Raw genomic sequence first — 24,497 nt, 5'->3', positions numbered from 1 at the left:
GCTAAATTGTCATGAGGGCTTTTTTTTTTTAAAAAAAAAACAACCCTCACAAACTATGCAGGAAGGTGGAGAAGTGAAATTAAAATTGGGGGGGGGGGGAGGAAGAGAAGTTAAGGGAAACCAAAATACAGTGGGACCTCAGGTTACAGACGCTTCAGGTTACAGATGTTTCAGGTTACAGACTCCACTAACCCAGAAATAGTACCTCGGGTTATGAACTTTGCTTCAGGATGAGAACAGAAATCGTGTGGCGGCAGCGGGAGGCCCCATTAGCTAAAGTGGTACCTCAGGTTAAGAACAGTTTCAGGTTAAGAACGGACCTCCAGAACGAATTAAGTTCTTAACCTGAGGTACCACTGTAGGCAGCTTCACCCATCTCTAGCCTGAGTCAGGTAGCGCTGCCCTTGCTGGGTCTCTAGGAACAGCAGGGTATGCCAGGACTAGCCCTTTGCACAGATGTTATTGTCAGAGAGTTGAGAATTACAAAGCAGTTCAGCTGGCCTTTCTTAGGTCCTCCTATCCTTGCACTCTCCCTTTCGCCAAGTGAGAGAAAGTTCAGGGCAGCCCTTACACGGGCTTTGTTTTCTTTGGAGAAAAGAACACTCACTTAGCAAGGTCTTTGTAGCAATCTCTTTATGTATTAGTGTACTGATTGACTGGATAAGAGTGCACAGAATCTCCCTGGTTTTTTGTTTTGTTTTTTCATTCCCTTGCTGAACAGGTTTTGGATTAATTCCACCAAAATGTCTTGTGGACATCTTCTGAATGGATAGTTTGCCCGTCACTTCCCACCCCAGCATAAGAGTGCGTGGCTCCCCTTAGTTGACCAAATTGCTATGAATCCTGGTGCAAGCCTACAGTAGCTTATTATTGTCCCCCACTGAAAGTGCCCCATTTGCTATTGCACATTGTGCTGGGTTATTGCATGATATTGTTCACCGCTGAAAGTGCCGTCACATTTATTTCTATGCAGTGCTTATCTCTGCTTGCCCTTGAAAGTTCTGCCATATTTGTTATTGCACATGTGCTGAGCGATTGCTCATTATTGTCGCCCCTGAAAGTGACACATTTGATATTGTACATAGTGAAACACTAGTAGCTATTGCTTATGTTCTTCTCCTCTGACAAACATGTTATTTCGCATGATGCCATTTAACAGCCCATGTGATCTTCCCTTCCCACTTCTGGAGCCTGACTCTAAGCTTTTTAAAAAAATAAATTAAAAAAATTGAGTTACTCTGTTTGGTTCCAAATGTGTTCAGAATAACTGGCAAGCCTGTTTTCCTACCTTGCTTGCAGTTTGTGAGATTTGGGAGAGCTTTTATAGTTGTTTATAGTTGCACCTTTTTTTCTGTGTAATTTTTCCTGTGACTTTAGTAATTTTGTGCCAAGAGGGATCCAATATAAGGAGGGTAGAGAAGGCAAATTCTGCAAAGGGGATAAGGAAAGCAAAATGCAATGATAAAACAATAAGATAGAATAACATTTTTAATATTTTGTGTGTGTGTGTGCACGAAATGACTATTCCAGCACAAGATGAAATAAACTCACAACAGGAACGCCTTAAAATCAAACCTTGCTACATTTGAATGGGCTTTCCATAAAGTGCAGCTTTGTTGAGATACCAGCTTGGACATTAGGATGGCATATACTGTACTGAGCTATATGTGTAAACCAGGCTTCCTCAACCTCGACCCTCCAGATGTTTTTGGCCTACAACTCCCATGATCCCTAGCTAGCAGGACCAGTGGTCAGGGATGATGGGAATTGTAGTCGTTTTGAGACTGGCAGAGGTTGAGGAAGCCTGGTAAACTAAGATGGATACATTGATGATTGTCGCATTGTTAAAGTCAGGTAGTGGGCTTTCGTTTCCCCTTCCTTTTTCCTTTATCTAGGGTAAAGGTAAAGGTACCCCTGCCCGTACGGGCCAGTCTTGCCAGACTCTAGGGTTGTGCGCTCATCTCACTCTATAGGCCGGGAGCCAGCGCTGTCCGAAGACACTTCAGGGTCACGTGGCCAGCGTGACAAGCTGCATCTGGCAAGCCAGAGCCGCACACGGAACGCCGTTTACCTTCCCGCTAGTAAGCGGTCGCTATTTATCTACTTGCACCCGAGGGTGCTTTCGAACTGCTAGGTTGGCAGGTGCTGGGACCGAACGACGGGAGCGCACCCCGCCTCGGGGATTCAAACCGCCGACCTTTCGATCGGCAAGTCCTAGGCGCTGAGGCTTTAACCCACAGCGCCACCCGCATCCTTGCTTCCTTTATCTACCCCCCCTTTAAACATAAATTTTGCAATGGAAATATATATAGAGAGAGAGAGGCCTCAAGCCTTGCAGATTCACATTGGGCACATTTATGCCTCTGTGACAAGCACAGGCAAACTCGCCCGGGCATCCCTGACAACTCCCCAGCGCTCTCTCCCCTCCCAGCAGGAAAAGAAAACCTAGAGAGTTAAACTTCCACTATCCTGGCTGGCGGAGAGAAAGGCGTGCTGTTCCAGCCTGGGGGCCCCTCAGTCTAGACCAACAGCTGCTTCCCACCAGTTCATCTCGGGACAAGCACGTGATGCTGAAGAGCCGCAAGCCTGCTGTGTGCGGCCGCCAGACTCACGCAGTGTGTGTGTGTGTGTGTGTGTGTGTGTGTAGGATGGGATGGAGGAGCTGTCTGCTTGGGGTGGCTTCTTCTCCTGCTTGGAAGATGCAGGAAACGAGGAGAGGAAGAGCCTCATGCACAGCAAACTGGAGAGACCAGCTTGCTCTCTCGCCTCATTTCATCCCTTGTTTGCTCTGCACCTCTCCAGCTGCAGAGATTGACAGGGGTGGGTGTCAACGTCTTCTGCAGCCAGCTAGACCTAGGTGCAAGTTGGGGACAGATTTGTTGTGGTTCCTCCACAGCGGACTTCATTTCTCGGAGCCTTACCGGTAGACAGGATTTGAGCATAATCGAAGCCCACATGGCTGCTGTTGCCCTATGGGACACAGGCAGCTCAGAGGTGTCAAAGTTGTGCCTCTGTTGTGCAACACAGCAACATTCTAGCAGTGAATGTGCTGAATTTTGCACCTTTTTCAGGCCAAGGGCCACATTCGCTTGAGAACAGCATTCCAGGGGCCACATGCTAATGGTAGCAATAAGTCTTTGTGCAATAGGCTACATTCCACCAGTGCAAAATTCAGAGACACCCCTCTCCCTCCCTGCAGGCGAGCATCGTCACATCGTGCACATTCCAGCCAAGAAAAAGCATGGAGCAGGGCCCAGTGGAGGGGTGCAGCCTGGGGATGGGGGTGTGGCCAAGCGAGAGTCCTAGGAGCCAGGTTGCGAGGCCTCGGGGGCCGCATGGGGCTCCTAGGCCTGAAGTTCATCACCTCCACCTTAGGGCTATTACCTTTGAGAGTTGCACAGAAGGGAGCCTCATGCCAGCAATTGGCTGTGCCCACCACCGAGCTGCAGCGACAGAAAAAGAGGCTCACCGGTTTGGGGGGGTGCCTTTTAAAAAGCGCACTGAGTATTCTCAGGTTCTGGACGCAGCAGATCCAATTTGTGCAGCCTGCATGGCTGGGTCCTTGCTTGGAATGTTGCATGTCGAGTGGTGTGTGTGTGTGTGTGTGTTGAGGACACCTCCCACGCTCCTGGCTGGGTGCTTATACTATACCACATTGCCAGAAGCATGAAGCTGCCGCAGAGATGCACGAGCATCTCCTCCTCTCCACCCGCCCCCCCCACCGCCGCCTCCTTCTCCCATCTTGTGCCAATCCTGCCTGCAGAGCCCGCTGACCTGATTGCTTTGCCTACCAGTGGTCAAAAGGACACCGGGAAAAGCGGCATCAAGGGCAGGCTGTTCCAGATGCAAATTGATAGTCAAGTCACTCATCAGAACAATGCCTCCTCCCCTCCTCCGCTTAATCCTTTTACAATGGGACTAATTGCTAATCAGACTGATTTCACACTGGCTGTTTTCCCTCGACAGTGAGCCTCCTTGGAGGAAAGCTCTTGGAGAGGGAGGGGGAGGGTGGGCTGCAGTCACCCTGGCACGCAGCTCCCCTGGCGACAACGGGCACGGCAGCATCCTGCACGTCTGGAGAGATTACTCTCTCTTCTGTATGTGGCTGGCAGGGGAGCGGCAATTGCCCTGGACCCAGGGATCAGCAGCATCCTTGCCTTTCTGCAAGGGGCGCTGCCATCATCATAGGGCATGTGACACATGGCGTATCCTGTCGACACTGAAAACGGGCATGCCCAGGCAAATCCAGGCCCCACCACCTCCGTTGCTGCCCACTTTTACAAAGGGAGCATTCTGGCTCCATGCAAATATTATTATTTTTTGCACATGCAAATTTGCTCAGCGAAGAATTGTTATGTCTCATGGAGAGCCTTGGCAGTGTCATGTCAGTTGTTACAAGGGAGTACGTCAGCTTGGCAGAGCTGCTGTCAAAGGGGTGAGCCAAGTGGGCGGCAGGTGCCATCTCTCTCCCTGGCGACTCCCTCCTCCTTGGGAGGTGCGGGTGGCAGAGAGAGCTTATTGCCTGCAAGGGCACAACTGTTCCTCCGGTGCTCGCCTTCCTCTCCGTTGCAGAGTCCTGTGTGTTACATGGGGACACACTCATTGGCGTACAGATGTAGAGGACTCTGTACTTTAGAGAGCACACACTTCTGTGTGCAGGGCTTTTTGTGGCACATTGGGACACACATACACCTATAATGCATGTGCACAAGGCTATGTCACACACACACACATCAATGTGCTTCTTTATGTCGTACCTCAAATCTCTCTCTTTCACACTCACTCACTCATGCAGAGCTTTCACTCTGATCCTTTTTTTATCCTTTATTATCTACCTTACTGAAAGGGTGATATTCATGCCCTCCTTTTGTCCATTGGGCATTGAAACGGTCAAGCAACATACTACTATTGCTGCTCATATTATAAAGACATCCGTTCCTCGTATATTTCAACTATTTTGACTAAATTCCCAGGCAGATCTGATATTTTTTACACTTCCTTCCTTTTGTCAAATCCCACTAACAAAATCACCACTGGAGTGGCAAAAACCAGTGCATCAGTATGCAGTACTAGGAACCAGAACATCCTAAGTGTGATTGTGCGACACCACACACACACACACACACAGCTCTTTGCCATGCTGCTCATCTATGCTGCTAATCCCAAGTCGTCCTTTGCTGGCCTGTACACTGCAAAGTTGCATCTGTTGAATTGTAATTTCGTGGCTGATCTGTGGTTGCAACAATAAAGACGGATTGATTGATTGACACACACTCATTAAGGTGGCTTCTCGCAGACTTTGGGACTCTTTTCCTAGAGCAGCTAAACTAGCTCCCTCTTTGTTGTCCTTGCACTGGCAGGGGAAGACTGTTTTATTCCAAAAGGCTTTGGGGAACTGATTGTTTTTAAGGAAGTTTTCAATAGTGTTACACTTTTTTCCCCTTCTAGATTTGTTTACCAGATTTTATAGATTTGTTTTATATCGTTTTAATTCTATTGGAGTTCAGTTAATTTTTCACTATTATCTCCTACATGTTTTTAGCTTTTGGTGTTTTATCCATGTTTGTTTAAACTTTTCATTAGCCACCTTGAGTCCCAGTTCTAGGGGACAGGTGGTATATAAATAATAATAGATAATAATAATCAGTGTACACGTGCCGGGCTCTGTGTTGTGCACTGGAACACATAACCACACCCATCAATGTGTGTGCGTGTTTACACAAGCTGCACTTAAAGTCCAATTTGGAGTCAATTTTTCTTTTTCCAAACTGGGGAAATGCATGATACAGAATGGTAGAGGGATATGCCCTGATTAAAAGCACATCATTTTCTTCTCAAGGGTGGCTGCTGCGCGGAAGAAGCTTTGGAAAAGGGGAAGGCATAGTTGCAGAGGAGAGGACAGCCTTGTCCTTGTGCATTGTTGTTTGTCTTAATAGGCTAGCCGATCACTCCCACATTTCAGTGGTCCTGCGGAAGTGTGTTTTGCCTCTGGAGCATTAAAAAGAGTCAGAAACACACCCGTGACAGTGGTGAAATAAAGGTTGCGAGATGGCGTGGAGATGCTGAGAGGGAGAACTGAGTCACTAGCCACCTGTCATGCCGCAGGTGGTTGCCCATTCATATTCCACATAAGCACTCAAGCCTCAAGTGGCTTTTGCAATCTGGTGAGCTCCCAGGTTCTTAGTGGCCAAACACGGCAGTTTGATGATTGGAAAATATACTATCTCTCTCCCAAGGAAGCATTGCCTTGAGGTCGGGATGGGAGAGAACATAGATATAGTTCATACTTACAGGTGAACCTAGGTGTCATCCACACTTCCTTTTGTCCTTTTGGCTGCTTTACCCTGGGAAAAAACTCTCTTTAGCACTCAGTTGGAGCAAACAGCAATTTGGGTTTTCTCTGGATTGACGTTTGCTCCAATTTAGCACTAAAGAGTGGGTTTTCCCTGGGAAAGGAGTGGGGCAAGGGAAAAACCACTCGGAACTGTGCTTTCTAGGCAAGTGGAAGTGTAGATGAGCCCCTACTTAATTCACACTTTACAAAACAAGCTCAGTTTCATAGACATACCCTCCAACATTTCTCCGATGAAAATAGGGACGGCCCATTCTATACTGATAATTTCACTATTTATACCTCACAGATCTTACTGGGTTGACCCAGCCACTCTGGGCAGCTTCCAACATATATAAAAACATAATAAAACATTAAACATTAAAAAAACTTCCCTATACAGGATTTCCTTCAGATGGCTCAGGGGTCAGATAACTCCATACCAGGGGTCAGCAGCCTTTTTCAGCCATGGGCCTGTCCACCATCCCTCAGACCATGTGGTGGGCCGGACTATATTTTGGAGGGGGGGAAAATGAACGAATTCCTATGCCCCACAAATAACCCAGAGATGCATTTTAAATAAAAGCACACATTCTACTCATGTAGAAACACCAGGCAGGCCCTACAAATAACCTAGAGATGCATTTTAAATAAAAGGACACATTCTACTCATGTAACAACATGCTGATTCCCGGACCGTCTGTGGGCTGGATTTAGAAGGTGATTGGGCCGCATCTGGCCCCTGGGCCTATGGTTGCCTACCCCTGCTCCATACCCTCCAAAATTTCTCTATCACAAACTAAAAATATTGGAAAACTGAGAAGGCAAAAGAAACCAAATTTGAAAATTTTGCCCATCCCTACCCTGGGCCAAGGCTGTGACTCAATGGGATATTTGGCAAAAGGAATGTTGCATGGTGTTCAGGACTGCCGTGGGCAAGATTGCTGCTAATTGTTGGTTTAGGAGATTCAAGGGAACCAGAGTCCGTAGGAGCCACTAGAATGTGCAGCTGCTTGAATTCAATGAACAAAAAGCAGCCCAGACCTGCTGATACCCTCACTAACTGCATGCAACAGCCCGGTCTGCCCAACGGCAAGAAGGCTCCCAAAGGTCCCAACTTTGTAGCATTGGTGTAGCATCCTTGGGCTGCACCCTGAAGACACATGGAAAATCTTTTGACACTCTCCGTGTGGTTGGCTTGGGGTCCAAGTGGCATCTTCTGGCCATTCCTCTGACCAAACTGCATGCAACCATTGCTTCTGCATCTCCTGGCTGGCTGGCTGGCTAGCTGCTTCTAATGGAGAAGGACACTCAAAGCAAGAAAAGACGGGAACCATCAAACCATTTTGTGTTGCCTCACTAGCGGTTGACAGTTCTCCCGTGGTTACCAGACATTGTTGGACTCCAAAACCCATCAGCCTCAGGCAGCATGTCAATGGCAGATAGGGTCAGCTGAGGGCAGACTGCGGCTAGTGGGGACCATGCCCCTCCTGCCCTAATGGACCAGTCTTGCCAGGACCGCATCCTGGTGCCACTGCCAAGAAAAGAGGCCACCACTACCGGAGCAGGCCTTTTTAGCCTTGCAAGAGCAATTCTTTGAGAGCGAAGTCTTGCTTTGATCCTGACTTCTTCCTGTTTGCTTTTAGCTGCATTTCAGTTTTGGCTCCTTTTATTCAAAGTGCTTGTTTGGCTCCAGAGATCGTGTGTCCCGGAGAAGTGGTGATAGATACGTTGGGGCTGCATATTTGCCTTTCTGTTTAGCATTATTGGCTACAGTATGAGCATGGCTGTGAGGGGATCTATGGCTTCTGGTCGCTCTTTCTTTCCTCAGCAGAGCTGGATTTTGACCAGTTATGCTGCAGGGTCCTTTTCAGGCATGGAGAGCTTCTTTGCAAAAAAAAGTTCCAAAACAGAGCTGAAATGAATTCTGAAACACTGTAAAAACTTGAATTTATATCCTCCCATGTGTTGGTTTTTTTTTTTTTTTTTTGTACATGCTGCTGTGTTATGATTGTTTAAAACGACAGCAGCAGCAACAAAAAGTAAAGCGTTTAATTTAGCAAGACCCTTAAATTTATGGAAGCGGTTTTTTAAAGCATCCCTTCAATTTCAAATGTCAAAAGCCCAGCCTGCAAACGCCCAACATTTTAAAAAGTCCAAATTCAATTATTTTGCTGCTTTAAAAAAACACACACCTCATATATAATATCATCTACGCTCCAGCACAGAGGTGCTGGACCATGTCTGCTGCAAGCTTGCCATTTGAGTGTGTGTCCCAATTTGACTTTATCCAGTTTCCCTCCTGCTCCATTTTCCTCTCTGCATGGGAACAGAAGAAGCTGCTTTCAACCGAGACAGGGCTCTTCCACACTTAACTTTTGCCCCATGCTTTCTAGGCACAGGTTTGCACTTTATAGCACTGTGTCTGAGTGCTCCCCCCACCCCTTGCTGGCGATTTCCCCATGAAAACCCGCTCTTTAAAGCTGAATCAGAACAAATAGCAATTTGGATTTCATGCAGATTTCTGCTTGCTCCAATTCAGCTGGAAAGAGTGGGTTTTCACAGAGAAAGCAGGGGGTGAGGGGCAGGGCGGGTGGAATTCAGTCTGGATGAGCCTTCAGACTATTGGTCCATCTAACATAGTCTGCGCTGACTGGCAGCTGCTGTCCAGCATTTCAAGCAGGGAACATATTGGGCCCTGTGCGGAAACTCCAGGGATTGAACCTGGTACTTTCTTTAAGCCAGTGCTCTACCACTGAGCTACGACCCTTCCCCATGTTCTTTCTCACACAGCTGCCCTCTTCTATGACTAAGTAGCATCACAGAGCAATGAACTATTCAGAGGAGAAGGTCACATTGCCTCCTGGTGCGTGATTGAAAAGCTCTGAGCGGTTTCTCGGGAATTGGAAGTAGTCCGCACCGAACTTGAAAACCGCAGGAGATTTCCTTTTCACTGCTCTGTGCACGGCTGCTGCTTCACATCCCGCAAAGATCATGGGAGTGAGGCTGGTCATTGGTCCCTGTGTTAGTCTGCGTGGCAGCTAACAGCAAGCGGCAAACTGCTAGAGGGTGCTGTGGGAGCTAAGTGTGGGTGCTTATTCTGAAAGAGAGTCTCTCTCTCTCTCCCCAGAGTCGCTATATGGCTCCCAAGCAGGAGCCCACCAACAAAACCCACACAAATAAAAAATAATTGTGTCACGGCACTGGGAATGCAAAGTCCCCAGGGGGTAAGTGCATCTCCAAGTGCTGCCTTTAAGGGCCAGAACATCGGGTCTCTTGGTACCAGGGATGCAGTGCAAAGCGCAAATTAGCTTCTTCCCTTCCACTAATTAAGCCTGCTGTCCTAGTCACTCCCACCTCTGCACTCGCTCTTCTGGTCCAGCCACCAGTGCCTACGCAGTCCTTCATGGAGCCGGCACTGGCTCCTCAGCTCTGCTGAGCCGAGCCTTAATTACTGCTGCCGCCTTGTTTTAATGAAGCTCCTTCGCAGAGCAAGACTGCAGCCTCCATCCCATTCGATGCTGATGAATGCAGGGCAGGAATCTTCCCTCGCCCACAGAAGCATCGTCCGTGGAATTGGGGGCAGGAGGTGTTGGAGGTGTGTTTGTGTGTGTGTGTGTGTGTGTGTGGTGTGTGTGTGTGTGTGTGTGTGTGTGCAGTTCTCCTTTCCTGCATCTCTCCCAGGAGCCTGGGCAGCTGTTCTCCACACCTGCCGGTGCCAAAGTAAGCAGGGTGAATTTTTGTGTGTGTGCGGAACCTTTTGAAAGGGTGAAATGTCTAATATACAAGGCTTGTCTAAAAAAGGCAAAAATATGTGGGCTTAGGAGCTTGAGCCAGGCCAGGGGAGGCATTTTGATTGACGGCTCCCTCCTGACTCTGGCTGTGAGGGGATTTCAGGGCAGGGAAGGTTCCAGGTGGCCTCACCATTACCTTTCCATGTCTGCACTCCTGTCCTTACTTGCCCCTCTCTCCCGGCACTGGCCTCTTGCCTCACCTGCTCAGACAGGCCCCCAAGGCAGGAGCTAAAAATCGTGTTCACATGACTAAAAGCAATAAAATGAAACAGAACCCAGAGTTTCTGTAACTGGCGAAAGTAGGCAGGGACAGAAAAGTACAGAGCATCACATGAACATGGTGAAGCACATGCAGAATATTTCTCACACAAGCATGGTCCACAAAGCATTGAGGACCCGTTCCACATTATGAGCTGGTTCAGTTTATAATATTTCAGTTTATTAAGCCAAGATATGCACTGGCCATTTGTTTGCATATTAAGACCCTTCCCATCATTCCTTACGTTGCATAAGTCACAATTAATCTAGGAAGCCTCTAATTAACCATAGTTTCTTGATTAATCTGAACCATGAAATTGTAGTTACCCATTTTGGATCAAGCATGGGCACTATATCAACTTCAAACCAATGTTTAAAAATCCTGGCTTGTTTTAAAGACATTAACCATAGTTTCTCTGGATTGGATCCAATGCTAGTCCTAAAGAGAGTTGGGCCATTGGAATTAAAGGACATGCCTAATTTAGGTCCATTAATTTTAGTGGGTCTACTCTGAGCATAACTCAGTTGGATGCAACACGGATTATCCTGGTCTGATGGTGCTTTTGGGAGAAGCAATAAACTGAGCCTCTTCCAGAGAGGGGGGAGCAGGGCTCCACTTGCTGAGCTATGGAAGATGTTGTTTCAGCAGAGAGCTGAAGCCATCTGAGGTCTTACGTAGGCTGGCAATGCCTATACTACAGCTTGCTCCATCTACCTGTGGAACTGGCTGTGCTAACTTAAAAGACCCTTTTCTGGATGTGCAGGCACAAATGTCTGCCCTGTGGAGGAAATGAGGATGCTATCTGTGCCTGGCCTTCAAGTCTGAGGAAGGTGTAAGACCTACATCCATATGCCAGCAGGGCACAGGGGGTGGAGAGCTGAGTCCCCTCCCCCTGTGTGGAACAGCCTGTTCTTCCTGCTCCCTTACATCTTCCTCAGGGTAGTGCAAGAGCCTGACTTTGGGGACCATGACACATGGGTGTGGACTGAACAGCAAGTGTTTAATTAGAAGCTTCCTGGTTTAACTGCTGCTTGGAGCAAAGGGAGGAGAGAACGAGGTTTCATGTAGGTTTGTTCATATCTCAGCATAATAAGCCAATATATGGTTGTCGGAATGCAGGCTATGCAAGTACCAGTAAAAGACACACACCATGTGATCCATTTTCCTGAGTAGTTTCTACAGCCTCTGTGCTGCCCAACTCTTTATTTCCCAGGGTACAACCTTCATCCCCCCACAGCGCCCCAGGTGACCAATTTTATTTAAAAAGTATAGTCCTAGAGCTTTCCTCCCCCACAGGCAGTCCCAGCAACAATTCTCCCCTAGAAAACATACCCCTCCTCCAATTCCTGGCCTAGCCCCCTGGGCCTACATGCTCGAAAGCCACTTTCCACGTGCAGATTGTGACAGAATCATAAACTGGGACAGGCTTACGTGAAAGTCATCTCCATCAAAATCAACAGTACTTGCTTTACAGAGACAATATGATTAGGGTGGGTGCTCAGGCACAATCCTGGGAAGACCTGGGGAGAGTCTTAAGGCTCGTCCAGACTTCTGCTTGTCCTGTGCCTATAAGGCATGGGTCTGAGTGGTTTTCTGCTTGACTCATGCTTCCTAGGATCGGATTTGAGTGGGTTCCCCGCTTGCCCTGTTCCTTTACCATAGACATTTGCACATGATAGGTCAGGAAGTACTGCAAGATCACAGCCTGATCTAAAGTGGATCCCAGCAACACTACCAGTTAGAAAGAAAGAAAGAAAGAAAGAAAGAAAGAAAGAAAGAAAGGAAAAGAAAGAAAGAAGGGGCTCCCCAAATGTGTTTTTGGGTTGAAGGTGGGTCCTGGATCAGGAAAGGGCTACTGCTTTAGCACATGCATATTTGATGCAAATCTCCTGTCCCTTTTTTGTGATGTGTAAGTGGCCACCTCAAATGGAGCAGCAGTTAACCTTATGTCAGACTGAAGGAACTCGTTTGTACAGATTTGGCCACCTTGGCTATTGCCATGCGCTGTTTCAGCCAGCTCCTGGCAACGCTTGAACTTCCTCCAGCTGTGGCACTGTGGGTTGGTATCCTGCGATGCTGAGAAGTATTGCTCATGTTACAGAAACAGGGAGACCCACCCATTAAGCTATGCTTCCCCCTCCCCCATAAGTTCTTGTGGTGAACACTGTTGACATGAGGGGGATACACGGGCGGCTATTTTTATTTTATTTTATTTCTGGCTCACATGTGTGCGCATGAAATGATTCAGAGTGGCTTATGGCTAGTACGAAACATAATAATGCAAAATATTCAATCAATAAAACAAGCAATAAAAACCACCAAGCTAAAACAATAAAATATTAATTGATAATAATGGAGTGATTAGTAGAAGCCAGCACAGATTTGTGGAGAATAAATCCTGCCAGACTAATCTTATCTTTCTTTCTCACTCTCACTCTTCCCCCCACCCCTTTTCTAAATTGGGTTACTAGCTTAGGGGTTGTGAAAATGCTGTGGATGTAATTTATCTTGATTTCAGCAAAGCATCTGACAAAGTTCTCCGTGATATTTTGCTTCGTGGACTGGTTTAACATAAGCTAGATGATGATGTCTTCAGGTGGCTGGGCAACTGGGTCGAATGGGTTGCTGTGAGTTTCTGTCGTGGGTCCAGTACTTTTATCATGACTTAAATGAAAAGGTAGAAGGAATTATTCGCAAATCTGCAGCTGACATCCAGTTGGGAGGGTAGCTAGCACCACAACAGGAATACAGTTCAAAGTGGCCTCGATATAATGGAAAAGTGTGGTTGGGGCAAAATGCAATTCAACAGAGACAAATGCAAAGTTGGCAGAAAAATATGCATATGTTCAGGATAAAAAAAAATCTCTAGATGCTAGTCAATCACAAAGTGAACATAAGTCAGCAGCATGCTCCTGCTGCAAAGGAAACTAAGGCAATTTTAAGCTGGGCATTGCTCTTTGAAAAGGATATAGGGATACGCTTGTCTTGCACTTTCAAGGCATGGGTCCAAGCGGTTTTCTGTGTGCCCTGCTGCTTTCTCTGGGAAAACTCGGTCTTTAGCGCTGATTCGGAGCAAACTTCAACCTGCGGAAAACCTGGATGACTCTTGCTCTGATGCAGCGCTGAAGAGCAGGTTTTCCTGGAGGAAAGCGGCGGAACAAGCAAAAGTCTGGATGAGCCCATAGTCAGACAAGAATGTGTCCAGAGGCAGGAAACAAAGATGGGTGAGGACATTTGAAAGGTTGAAGGAACTGGGCATTTTTAGGCAAAAGACGAAGAGATCAAGGTAGTTTCCGGTCAACCTGTTCCTTGAGCGTTCATCCCGATTTGTTTGCAGGGAGAGTAGAGGACATGGCAACAAAGCAAGTGTTACTCTGTGCTGCATTTCCCTGCCACTTTCCTTGTTGCAAAAAGTCTCATCTGATGTGTCTGCTTTCGTCTGCCTGTGTAAAGGGGACCTGTTGTGATATAGAATCATAGAATCATAGAACATCTAGAAGGCACCAGGCTGATGTAGTGCAGGGATGGGGAGCCTCCTGCTGTTTCTGGACTACAACTTCTCTCATCCCTGGCTATTGGCCATTCTGGCTGGGGCTGATGGGAATTGTAGTTCATCAACATCACAAAGATTAGAAGTTCCCCATCCCTGGTCCTAGTGGAAGCTAAATTTGATATAGAAGCCTTTTGGTGGTGTCAGCAGGAAAGTGGGAAGTAGCTGGTCCCCCCCCCCCCCCAAAAAAAGAAAACCCTTTTCATCTTGCCTTTCCATTCATCACATCATGTAGGATGGCTCAGAGCAATTAAGTTCTGCAATATTATTATGAAACAATAGTGTCGAGATTGAATGCAAGGGAGATAGGCACAGCAGATGAAACACGAAAGGAAATGGGGTCAGATTGGTACTAAAGTGTGCAAAAAAACCAAATCATCTGTTCACTTTAGGATCAATCAGAAACAGAAAGGTAGGCTGTGTTCTGCAGTATGGCTTGCAGAGTCAGTGAAGGGAGGGGCACGTAGCTCCCTCCTCTGCTTAATCCGAGCACTTCCTCAGTGTTGAAGGCAAAGGCAAAAACTGCCCAGATTGATGAGGGCACCAAGCACGACTTGTCTGACAAGTCATCCCGCACCTCCTCCTAAACTTTCCCTAGGCACCCCTCAAAAGGGCTGGCTCATTGTCAGATCCAGCCGCAGTTCTGAGTCCCCTGTCTGCTGTCTGGGTGCACTGTCACAGCCATAATGCTTCCGTGTAGGGTTCTCGGCGTCTCACATTCCTTTCCGAAGAGGCAGTGGAGGTGCAGTGGGAGGGAAGAGGGTGATTCTTTGTGCAACTAACTGCCTCTGGCAGGTCCCCTCATGCATGAATCGCAGAGACATGGCAGCCTCTTCTGGCTGGGGGAAAGAGTAGCTGTAGCAATGTTCTTAGGTGGGTTTTTTTTTTTAAGGGGCATTTTGTGCAGCTATGGGAGTGCCTGTTCCAAGCATTGGTGGAGAACAAGCACTCAGTGTGACCTGTCTGGGCTGGCACAGTCACCAGCCTCTTTCTCAATCTATCTCACACTGCTAGTGTTGCCAATTCTCCAGGTCTGACTTTAAGTTTCCAAGTTTGCCTGGTCCCTAACAGGCGGCAGACAGAGGGTCTGAAGCTCCAGGTGGGCAAAAGTGCCTAACAACAACAGCAACAACAACAGTGCATGCAGCTTGCAAGCTTCAGCCTGGCAAGAGCTGGCTGCAACTTATAACATTGACACTTGTCAGAGGGGTCTGCTCTCCTCCTCTCCTCTCTCCCAATTAACCTCCATCTCCAGGAACCCCCTAGGTCTCATGTTTGGGCCCTGAAATTTCAGGGTTTGGGATGCTCCTGACCTGGCAACCATACTAACAGCAGGTTCCTTAGTTAAGAAGATGGGACAGGGCAGCATTTTGAGCTTGAAAACATGCTGGAGAGGAGTGGTGAGTGGTCGTCGAAGGGGAAAGCAAGCACAAATTCTCTGAGCAGCCATCTGCTGGCAACGTTTTGCTACCTCTCTGCATTGTGGTCCATTTTTCTCTCCCTGCTGCTGCTTTGGCATTCCTGTGTTTCTTATGCTGTAGCACTTAGGGGTTAAAAAGGAAAAGAAAGTAAGTTGTATGCTTATGCCACAATAAATCACTTGGCTTTTAAGGTGCCGCAAGTGTTCGTGTTTGCTGAAAAAGGCTTAACACTAAGATAGTTACCCCTCTGGAAATTGTAAAGGGAGTATTTCACACAACCTATTACCTTATTTTATCATCTTCAATTAGTGAGAAAGTGTTTAAGGTTCCAGGATTGTTGCTGATGTTGTTTTCTTTAAAGGCTTCCCCTTAAAGCTGAATTTTCACAGTGAAAACTGAATTCTGCAATTTTGAGATTCTAATTTTCAGCTCAGGGGCTGCTTCAGTTTGGAACCGTGGAGCACCCCTGTCTAGTGCATCACCCTCCAATGACCTACCTGGGAGTTAGGGCACTGTGACAGTGGGAATGGGGTGGGCCAGATTCTTTGGTGGTGATTTCTTTTCCAGTATCAGGGATCACATCTAACACGCACCACAACCTCTAATAAAGCCACCCAGCCCTTTCTTTGTGGTGGCAGTGGGGTTGGAAACTTCATTGTTCCCACTAGGGAATAACAAAAGCAGTCCTGGTTAAAGTATGGCGTTTCAGAGCAGCTTTTGAACCCGAGATAGCACATTCTACAAAGTGAAGCAAACGTGGCATGCAAATGTAGCTATTGGACTCCCATCCTCCCTGAGTAACCATTGGCCATGCTGGCAGGGGCTGATGGGAGTTGGAGTCCAAAGACTTTGGCAGGACCACAGGTCTGCAATAAGATAATTGCAACCTGGGGATCGAATCCTGATTGGCTGGAGCCAGAGGCTGTATGCATGCAGCAAGGTGGCAAATGGCATCAGGAAAAGACTATAGGCCAGTGTTAGGCCATGCAAAAGGTCCTGGGTTCAGTGCCAGGATCAGGTAGCAGGGGTTGCAAAACAAAACAAAAAAAAAACCACCTCTCCAGGCCTGAGATTCTGCAGTCCCGGCCAGTCATTTTTGCACTAAGATGGACCAATACTCAGTCCTGATTAAAAACAACTTCCTCTGTATGGTGCAGTGCTCTTCCTGGGTGCCCCAAAAGGAACATGATGCTCCTTTGTGGCTGGCAAGAGCACCCAGGTGAGGACATTTGAGGATGTGCAGGGGGAATCAGTGCCTGAAAGAAGCCCTTCGATTCCCTAGCCGGGATTCTGTATTTTTCCTTCTCTCTGTCTCTTTCCAGGTGAGCCTGCTGGTTCTGAGCTGCAGGATGGAAGGGGTTAACAGCCAGACCCTACCTGCCACTGCATTTTAAAGATGCTGAGATGAAAGCCCATAATTTATTCTCCCCACACACGAAGGAGCAATTAGTTCTAAACACGGCTTAATCAGTCAGCGCGAGATTGATTTCTGTAGACTTGGATTTGGTGGCTGCTGGCAAGGTGCCAGCCTGCGAGCAATCTCCAAATAAATGAAGTGCAGAGAAGTAAGCCATTACATAATATGATATATGGGGCCTGTAACTTGCTTGCCTGCTCATTAGTATGCCTCTGGACAGAGGCATGGCACCAACTCTCTGCAGACTCCTCAGCCGTCCTCTCATCAGGCAATATTGGAAATGTGCTCCCATCCCCACGTCTGATGCAGGTGCTTGTGTGATAGATTCAGCCCTGGCCCCAGCAGATCACCTCCTCTGCTCCAGACTAAAGGAGCAGTCAGCTCACTTCTCCTTACAAAACCAGCCTCTGCTGAGGCTGGAATCCATCAGTCTGGGAGTTCCACAGAGAGCTAAATCAGGCACCAATTGCGCTCATTTCTCCAATTCCAGTTGTCAGCCTATTTTGGCCTCTGGATGATTTCCCTCTGCATATTCTCCAGCTGCACTACATGAGCACATGATTTGGCATGCAGAGAAGCCCAGTTTTTGTTTGGAAGCATGCATGTTTCTAGTCCTTAAGGAGGTAAAGATGAAAGTGTGCGAGGAGGAACAACTGCTGCAATCGCAGAATCCAGGGCGAGACTGAAGTTATTTCAGGAGTCAGGGACCGAGGCTCCAAAATTGTTCATAGTTCCTTGCCTGCTGCTGCAATTAGGGGAAACTGAATAAATTATGCAAACTAAGCAGATGCATGTAAATTATTTTGCATAATTCATAAAGGCTCCAGATTTGGAATGTATGTTCAAAGTACAGGGTACACACAGTGTTTCCTATCTCTTATTTGATGTGAAGCATTCCCATTTTGCAGATTTAGGAAACTGAGGCAAGAAGTGTGTTTCATACCAAAGACACCTGATAAGTTGGGGGTGTAACTACTCACATTTGTGCCCCACCTTTTCTAAAAGAAGGGCAGGGCAGGAAATAAAGACTATTTCATTTTATCTTCATATCAACCCTTTGAGATTGATTAATCTGAGAGATAGAGATGGATTATTTCACCATAAGGGTCTGCCTGGACAGATTTGGGGAGCTGTAGTTTATTGAGGTTGCTGCGAGATGTTAGGACTCATGACCCCTATTCCCCTCCCAGAGCTACAATTCCCAGAGCTCCCTGTTAAGAGGGATTGATGTAAACCACTTTGAGAACTGTAGCTTGGGGAGGTGGTGATGTGATAACTCAGCACCCTTAACAAACTACACTTCCCAGAATTCTTTGGCAGAAGCTGTGACTGCTTAAAATGGCTTCATAGTGCTGAGGCATGAATGTGGCCTAAGTTGGACACAATCCAAAATATACAATAATTCAACAATTGTTTTTATTTTTAGTGGAACCAAGGTGTTTGTGTGTGTTTGCTTCTCTTTGAGGTCAAGGAGCAAGATAAGGAATTAGACAAAATCCATGAGGATAAGCTTGATGGTCAAGATTTTCAGGGGGAAAAACCCTCCTGCTCCTTCCCCCCCTCTCATCTTGTTGCCCAGTCGCTTGAAGAAGGCGAGTGAACTGGTGGCAGAGAGCAAGGAGCACCAGCCATGGGGCTAGGATGTTCCAGGAATTGGCAGGGGGCCTCCTATGGTCACCAGCCTCAGCAGGTGCCAATATTTGATGCTGGCACCACCCACCGCCCTATGCATTACCTCATATCAGCACGACTGAGGTCTCTCCCATCTCCTTGCCGCTTCCACCAGCGGCTGGCCGTGAGAGGCCGAATCCAATTGCCACCCATCCCCTTTGGACCACAACGCACACGCAGTCCGCGGCAGCGGCGCTTTGCCTCTCGCTATTGTCCGCCAGGCTAATCAGCTGTGCAGAGCCCCACTGAGAATTCCATGGGAAAATTCCTTTGGATGGAAGCAGAGGAATAATCCACAGGTCACAGGCGAGAGTTTCTCAGCGTCCCACGCTTGCCATGGATCAAATTCCCTGCTGGCTCTCTTTGCCCGCCAGGCATTAGAATCAAAGGCATCGCTGGGAGCTGAAAGAGCAGAGAGAGAGCCACCTCCCGCCCACCCCCCCTCACCCGCCGCAACTCCATTTGCCGTGTTTAAGCTTGCTTTTTTGGATGGTGTTGAAAAAATAAAAGGGGGGGGGGAATGAATCCATTGGCAAAGAGCCCTTGGCATAGCTGCAGCTCCAGCTGCTGCAAGGGTCTTTGTCTGCCATGGGAATGGGGGACCTGGAGAGGCCTTTCCGTCACAGAGCCGCTGAATGGGGCACTCAAGGATCTCTCGGGGTGCCAACTTGCCCAAGCGTCTGGGCAGGCACGGATGTCATGTTTGAGTGAAGCAGAAAAGTGGCCGTTTCTCCAGGAGAAGCAGAACTGGGAAAGGGTAGCCGGGCTGTTTCCAGCAATCTCCAGTCTTCAGGGACTGTTAAATAATGATGCCCGACTCCTACCTGGAGCGGGAAGTTCCTTGTACTTAGGGCACATCTAGAGTTGCCAGCTTTGTTCTGGCAAAATTCAGGACAGGGTGGGGCAGGGCAGTTGGGGGACGATTCCCACCCCCCATCTGAATTTCTACATCTGTCTGTGCTTGGCTACGCAAAGCTTAAATACATGACCTTTCACACACCCTTTCAAACACATTCATTTGTAGAGGATCCCTAACTTGGCAGAGAGAGAGACAGAGAGAGAAGACCTGAAATACAGGCCAAAACTGTATCAATACAGGACGTAGCATTTTACATTGAAATACGGGACAATCCTGTATTTTACAGAACAGGTGGCAAGCCTATCATCCATACCATACATTTAAAGCACTATGGTACCACTTTGAACAGTCGTGGCTTCCCCGCCCCTCAAGAATTCTAGAAACTGTAGTTTGTTAAAGGTGTTGAGAGTTGCTGGGAGACCCCTGGTTTCTTCACAGAACTACAGTTCCCACAATTCCCTGGGAAGAGGGTTTGGTTGTTAAACCAACCTTGAATATTGTAGCTCTGGGCAGGGAACGGGGTGTGTATGTGTGTGTCTCATGGTACCCTTAACAAACTACAGCTCCCAGGATTCTTTGGGAGGAGAAGCTCTCTTTTTAAAGTGCTATCACAGGGCTTTAAATGCATGGCATGAATCCTGCCTTAGGCTTGTTCACACATGGCACTGAACAAACAGTCCTTACTCATGTGCAAGTGAAAGGGTACACACTTGTTGGTTTGCACAGCTCAAATGTGGTGCTCTCTGAGTTGTAGCCAGTGCTACTCCTACTCAAAGAAGACCCACTGAAGTTAATAAACGTGACTAACATAGGTTCATTCATTTAAGCTGGTCTACTGTGAGTAGAACTTAGTTGGATACAATCCAGTGACCATGCTTTTTACATAAATATCTTGTTTGTGCAGCTCAACTAATTGTGTACACACACTTGTTGAATGTAATGTATGAACACCCCTAGTGTCAGCAGGAGTGGGGGTGGACTACAGACACATAATTTGGTATTTAGAAGCAGTTGCATTAGGAATAGTTTGTGGCGCCATAATCAGCTAAGGGCAGAAGAAGACACAAAGGTCCATCTAGCCCATCATTCTGTTTTCTACAGTAGCCAATTGGATGTTTCCGGGAGGCAATAGCCCTCTTCCATTGGTTGTACCAAGGAAGAGGTGCCCTGCCTCTATCAAGGTACCATAGAACTCTTGATAGATGTAACCACCCTCCCCGCAAAGCATGTTTTCACACACCCCTTTTCAAGCTGGTTACGTCAGTAGTTTCTCTCTCTCTCTCTGCAATGAATTCTATAAAATATGATGTGTGGGAAGAAATTATTTTGCCCATCCTGAATCTACAGTAGAAAAGAGCGCTTTAGATGGTGTATAGAATTAGGACTTTTCTCTTGGGGTGGGAGAGAGAACATTTCCCCCACTCACCTACTGCAGGAACACAGAATAGGTCTGTTGAAGCCTTGTGTAGTTACTTCCCCATGATTTAATGCTGAACCTTAATGCACCTGGATCTGGGGGTCACGAAAATACCTGACCCCCATTTTAAGAAATCAAGAATTTTAACGGAGACTCCCCTTTATAATCCCCTGATTTCACAATTGCACTGTCTGAGTCTTGAAATCGGTGTGGTGATAAGAATGTTGCCAAACCGCTTCAGGGCTTTATTTATTTATTTTTATTTTATTTAAAGGACATTTAACAAAGCATGTGATTTCTGCCAAAGAAGCCTGAGAACTATAGTTTATTAAGGGTACTGGGAACTGAGCTCTGTGTGTGGGGAACTACGGTTCCCAAGTCTTTGGGGGAAAGCCATGTGCTTTCAGTTTGCTTTCAATGTATGCTGTGGATGTGACCGAAAAATAGATTCAGGGACTACCGTGCACAGAGAAGGGAGTGTTAACACCCTAGCAATTAGTCATTCTTTTTTTGTGGGGGCAGCAGGGGGGAAAGCTTCCACTGTCACCAGTGGAAGCTTCCCTTCTCTACTCTAAGGCCGGTTGCCACACTAGTGGCAGCCCTTCACTGCACTCGGGGCAGAGAATGAAAGGGTTAAACCTCTCCTCCCTATGTGCTGTGGTCCTGATTATAATCACCCCACACAGACATGACTAGTATTAAATTTTAAAATCTGCTAATGTGGTTGCTAATCACACAAGAGACACAACATCTAATCTGAGCCTCAAAACTTGTGCGCTGGTGGTTTTTTTTAAATGGGGGGAGGGGTGGAGAGCAGCAAGTTGTAAACCCTGAAAGCAGGTGGAGGGGACCATTTTCAACCTGAGGGCTACATTCCTTCTGGACAACTTTCTGAAGGCTACGCTCCAGAGGCAAAAGTGGGCAGGGCATTGAACATAATCTTTCACCTGTGCATAGAAGGCTACAAGGATGCAGGTGGCGCTGTGGTCTCAACCACTGAGCCTCTTGGGCTTGCCGAACAGAAGGTTGGCGGTTTGAATCCCCGCAACAGAGTGAGCTCCTGTTACTCTGTCCCAGCTCCTGCCAACCTAGCAGTTCAAAAGCACACCAGTGCAAGTAGATAAATAGTACCACTGCAGCGGGAAGGTAAACGGTGTTTCCGTGCGCTCTGGTTTCCATCACAGTGTTCTGTTGCGCTGGAAGCAGTTTAGTCCTGCTGGCCACATGACCTGGAAAACTGTCTGTGGACAAATGCCAGCCTGAACCACTCGGCCTGAAAGCGAGATGAGCACCACAACCCCATAGTCGCCTTTGACTGGACTTAACCGTCCAGGGGTCCTATACCTTTTTTCTTTTACCTTTACTGACATTCACGCGCACATCCAGACGTGGTTCACGAACATTTTCCAGCCAGGCAAAAATGTTGGGGTGCAAACCAGGACCAGTGGAGAGGATGGCCTGGAGAGAGGGGGTAATTACTGGGGAGAGTTCCATGGGTCAGACAGAGAGGTCCAGAGAGTTCCTTGGCTTAAGGTTTTAAGACTACAAAGATGCTGGTTATAAGTATCCTGCAGGCATCTGGTTGGCCATCTGTGAAAACCAGATGCTGGACTAGATGGGCCACTGGCCTGATCCAGCAGGCTTTTCTGATGTTCTTCTGATAACTTTGAAAGTGTGGAGGCATTGGCTGCTGACACTGGTGGCCTTGTGTGATGGTACAGTGGGCTTGGGCTGCCTCTCTGGCTGGTAATAATGGGGGTCTTCTTCTTTTGTCTCCCACTCTGTCTGCAGAACTCGATCCGGCACAACCTGTCTCTTCACACCCGCTTCATCCGCGTGCAGAACGAGGGCACGGGCAAGAGCTCCTGGTGGATGCTGAACCCCGAAGGGGGGAAAACCGGCAAGACGCCCCGCAGGCGAGCCGTCTCCATGGACAACAACAGCAAGTTCCTGCGGATCAAGGGCAAAGCCAGCAAGAAAAAGCAGCTGCAGGCAGCCCAGGAGCGCGGAGAGGAGAGCCCGGCCAGCCAGCAGGCCAAGTGGTCGGAGAGCCCCAACTCCCACGCGAGCGAGGAGTACGACGCTTGGGCCGACTTCCGGACGCGGGCCAACTCCTCGGCCAGCACCTTGAGCGGGCGCCTCTCCCCCATCATGGCCAACCACGAGCCGGACGAGCTGGAAGAGGACGACGGGACTCCGTCCTCCCCACTGATGTACCCCAGCCCGTCCAGCACCATGTCCCCCTCCTTGAACGCCCGCTGCTCCGTGGAGATGCCCCGGTTGACCGACCTCACCGGTACCATCAACCTGAACGAGAGCCTCGGCGAGAGCCTCCTGGAAGACCTCCAGGACAACTACAGCATGAGCCCTGCCCAGCCGCTGCCCGCCGGGGGCCTCCGGCAGAGGAACTCCAGCTTCAGCTTCAACTCCAAGTGCTCTGCTGTGGGCGCTGGGGGAGGAGGAGGAGGTGGCGGTGGTGGAGGAGGAGGAGGAGGAGGAGGGAGCACCTACTGCGGGACCATCTACAGCCAGCCGGCCATGAGCCTTATGCGCCGCCTGCCCATGCAGACCATCCAGGAGAACAAGCAGGCCACCTTTGCTCCCATTAACTCCTACCGCAATGCCTCCTTGCAGGACCTGCTCTCCTCCATCTCCTACGCCCACAAAGAGGGCGAGGCGCACATGCCGCAAGCCAGCAGCATGGGGCCACCCCGCGGCCACAGACAAAACCCCCTTGTGTGTGGCGGCGGGGGTGGCGGCGGCGGCGGAGAGATAGGTCTTGTCCCCTACCCTCCCCACTCGTCGTCCCTCATGAAGAGCAACGCGTTGTACCACCCGTCACCAGCCAGCCACCACCACCACCACCCGATCAGCAACAGTGCCTTACCCTCTCCTATCAGCCTTATGAGCCTGCCCAATGACTCTTGCAGCATGGTGGCCATGCCCCATCACGGGCACATCCATTCCTACATCAACAACCAAGGGGCGCACATGAGTCTGCTAGACTCCTTGCAGGGACCCTACCCAGAAGCCATGCACACCCCTGTTTTGGGCCAGGACAGATTCCCAGCAGACTTGGACTTGGACATGTTCAACGGTAGCTTGGAGTGCGACGTGGAGTCCATCATCCTCAACGACTTTATGGACAGCGACGAGATGGACTTCAACTTTGACTCAGCTCTTCCGCCGCAAAACGGCCTCAACATGGCCACTTTGCCCAGCGCCCCGCAGCCCACCAATCAGAGCTGGGTGCCTGGGTGAGACCTGCTTCAGACAACTCTGACCCACCAGTCAGCAGGATGAGAGGGTGGGGTGTGTGTGGAAACAAACTTTCTCCCCCGCCCTACTCCGCCTTTCTTATTTTCTTTGCCTTCATTTGTTCAGCCAGGCTAGAGCCATCTGTTTAAACTTGACGACAACACTAAACACACACATACACACACACACACACACAAATAAACAATGTAGGGTAAAATGTTTTGAAAGGTACCGGCGACTACTCGCTTGTGCCAGGTGTATCGTGCAGTAAGTCAGATCTGTCTTTGATGTGTGCAATAGGCACAAGTTAGCCATGGCATTGCAGAGCTGCTGCCCACCCACCCCCTTCCCTCCCCCCTCCCCTCCCCCTCCCTTCCTGGGCACCTGCACTATTGCACAGAAAGAGGGAACTAGTGATTTGTGGCTAGACGAGTCATCTGGGTCTCCACGGTGGCCTAGGTAGCCTCAGTGAATTGACAGCTCTGGCTTTTCATTCACCCCTTTCCTAATTGTTTTCAGT

The 24,497-nt window shown here is 48.5% G+C and overlaps 1 protein-coding gene across 1 annotated transcript in view; it reads left to right on the top strand.

Moving 5' to 3' along the window:
- The window catches only part of FOXO6 (forkhead box O6), a 116,203-nt gene extending 92,022 nt beyond the window's left edge, over positions 1-24,181 (top strand). Inside the window, exon 2 of the mRNA XM_083455271.1 lies at positions 22,511-24,181. Within this exon, the coding sequence (XP_083311397.1) occupies positions 22,511-23,980 (1,470 nt within the window). The 3' untranslated portion in view covers positions 23,981-24,181. The remainder of the gene's footprint in view (positions 1-22,510) is intronic.
- The last annotated feature ends 316 nt before the right edge of the window (positions 24,182-24,497 follow it).

Source organism: Podarcis tiliguerta, assembly GCF_965153285.1.
Source record: "Podarcis tiliguerta genome assembly, chromosome: 8".
In the NCBI taxonomy this organism is placed as follows: Eukaryota; Metazoa; Chordata; class Lepidosauria; order Squamata; family Lacertidae; genus Podarcis; species Podarcis tiliguerta.
This window is presented reverse-complemented; position numbering and strand designations above follow the sequence as displayed.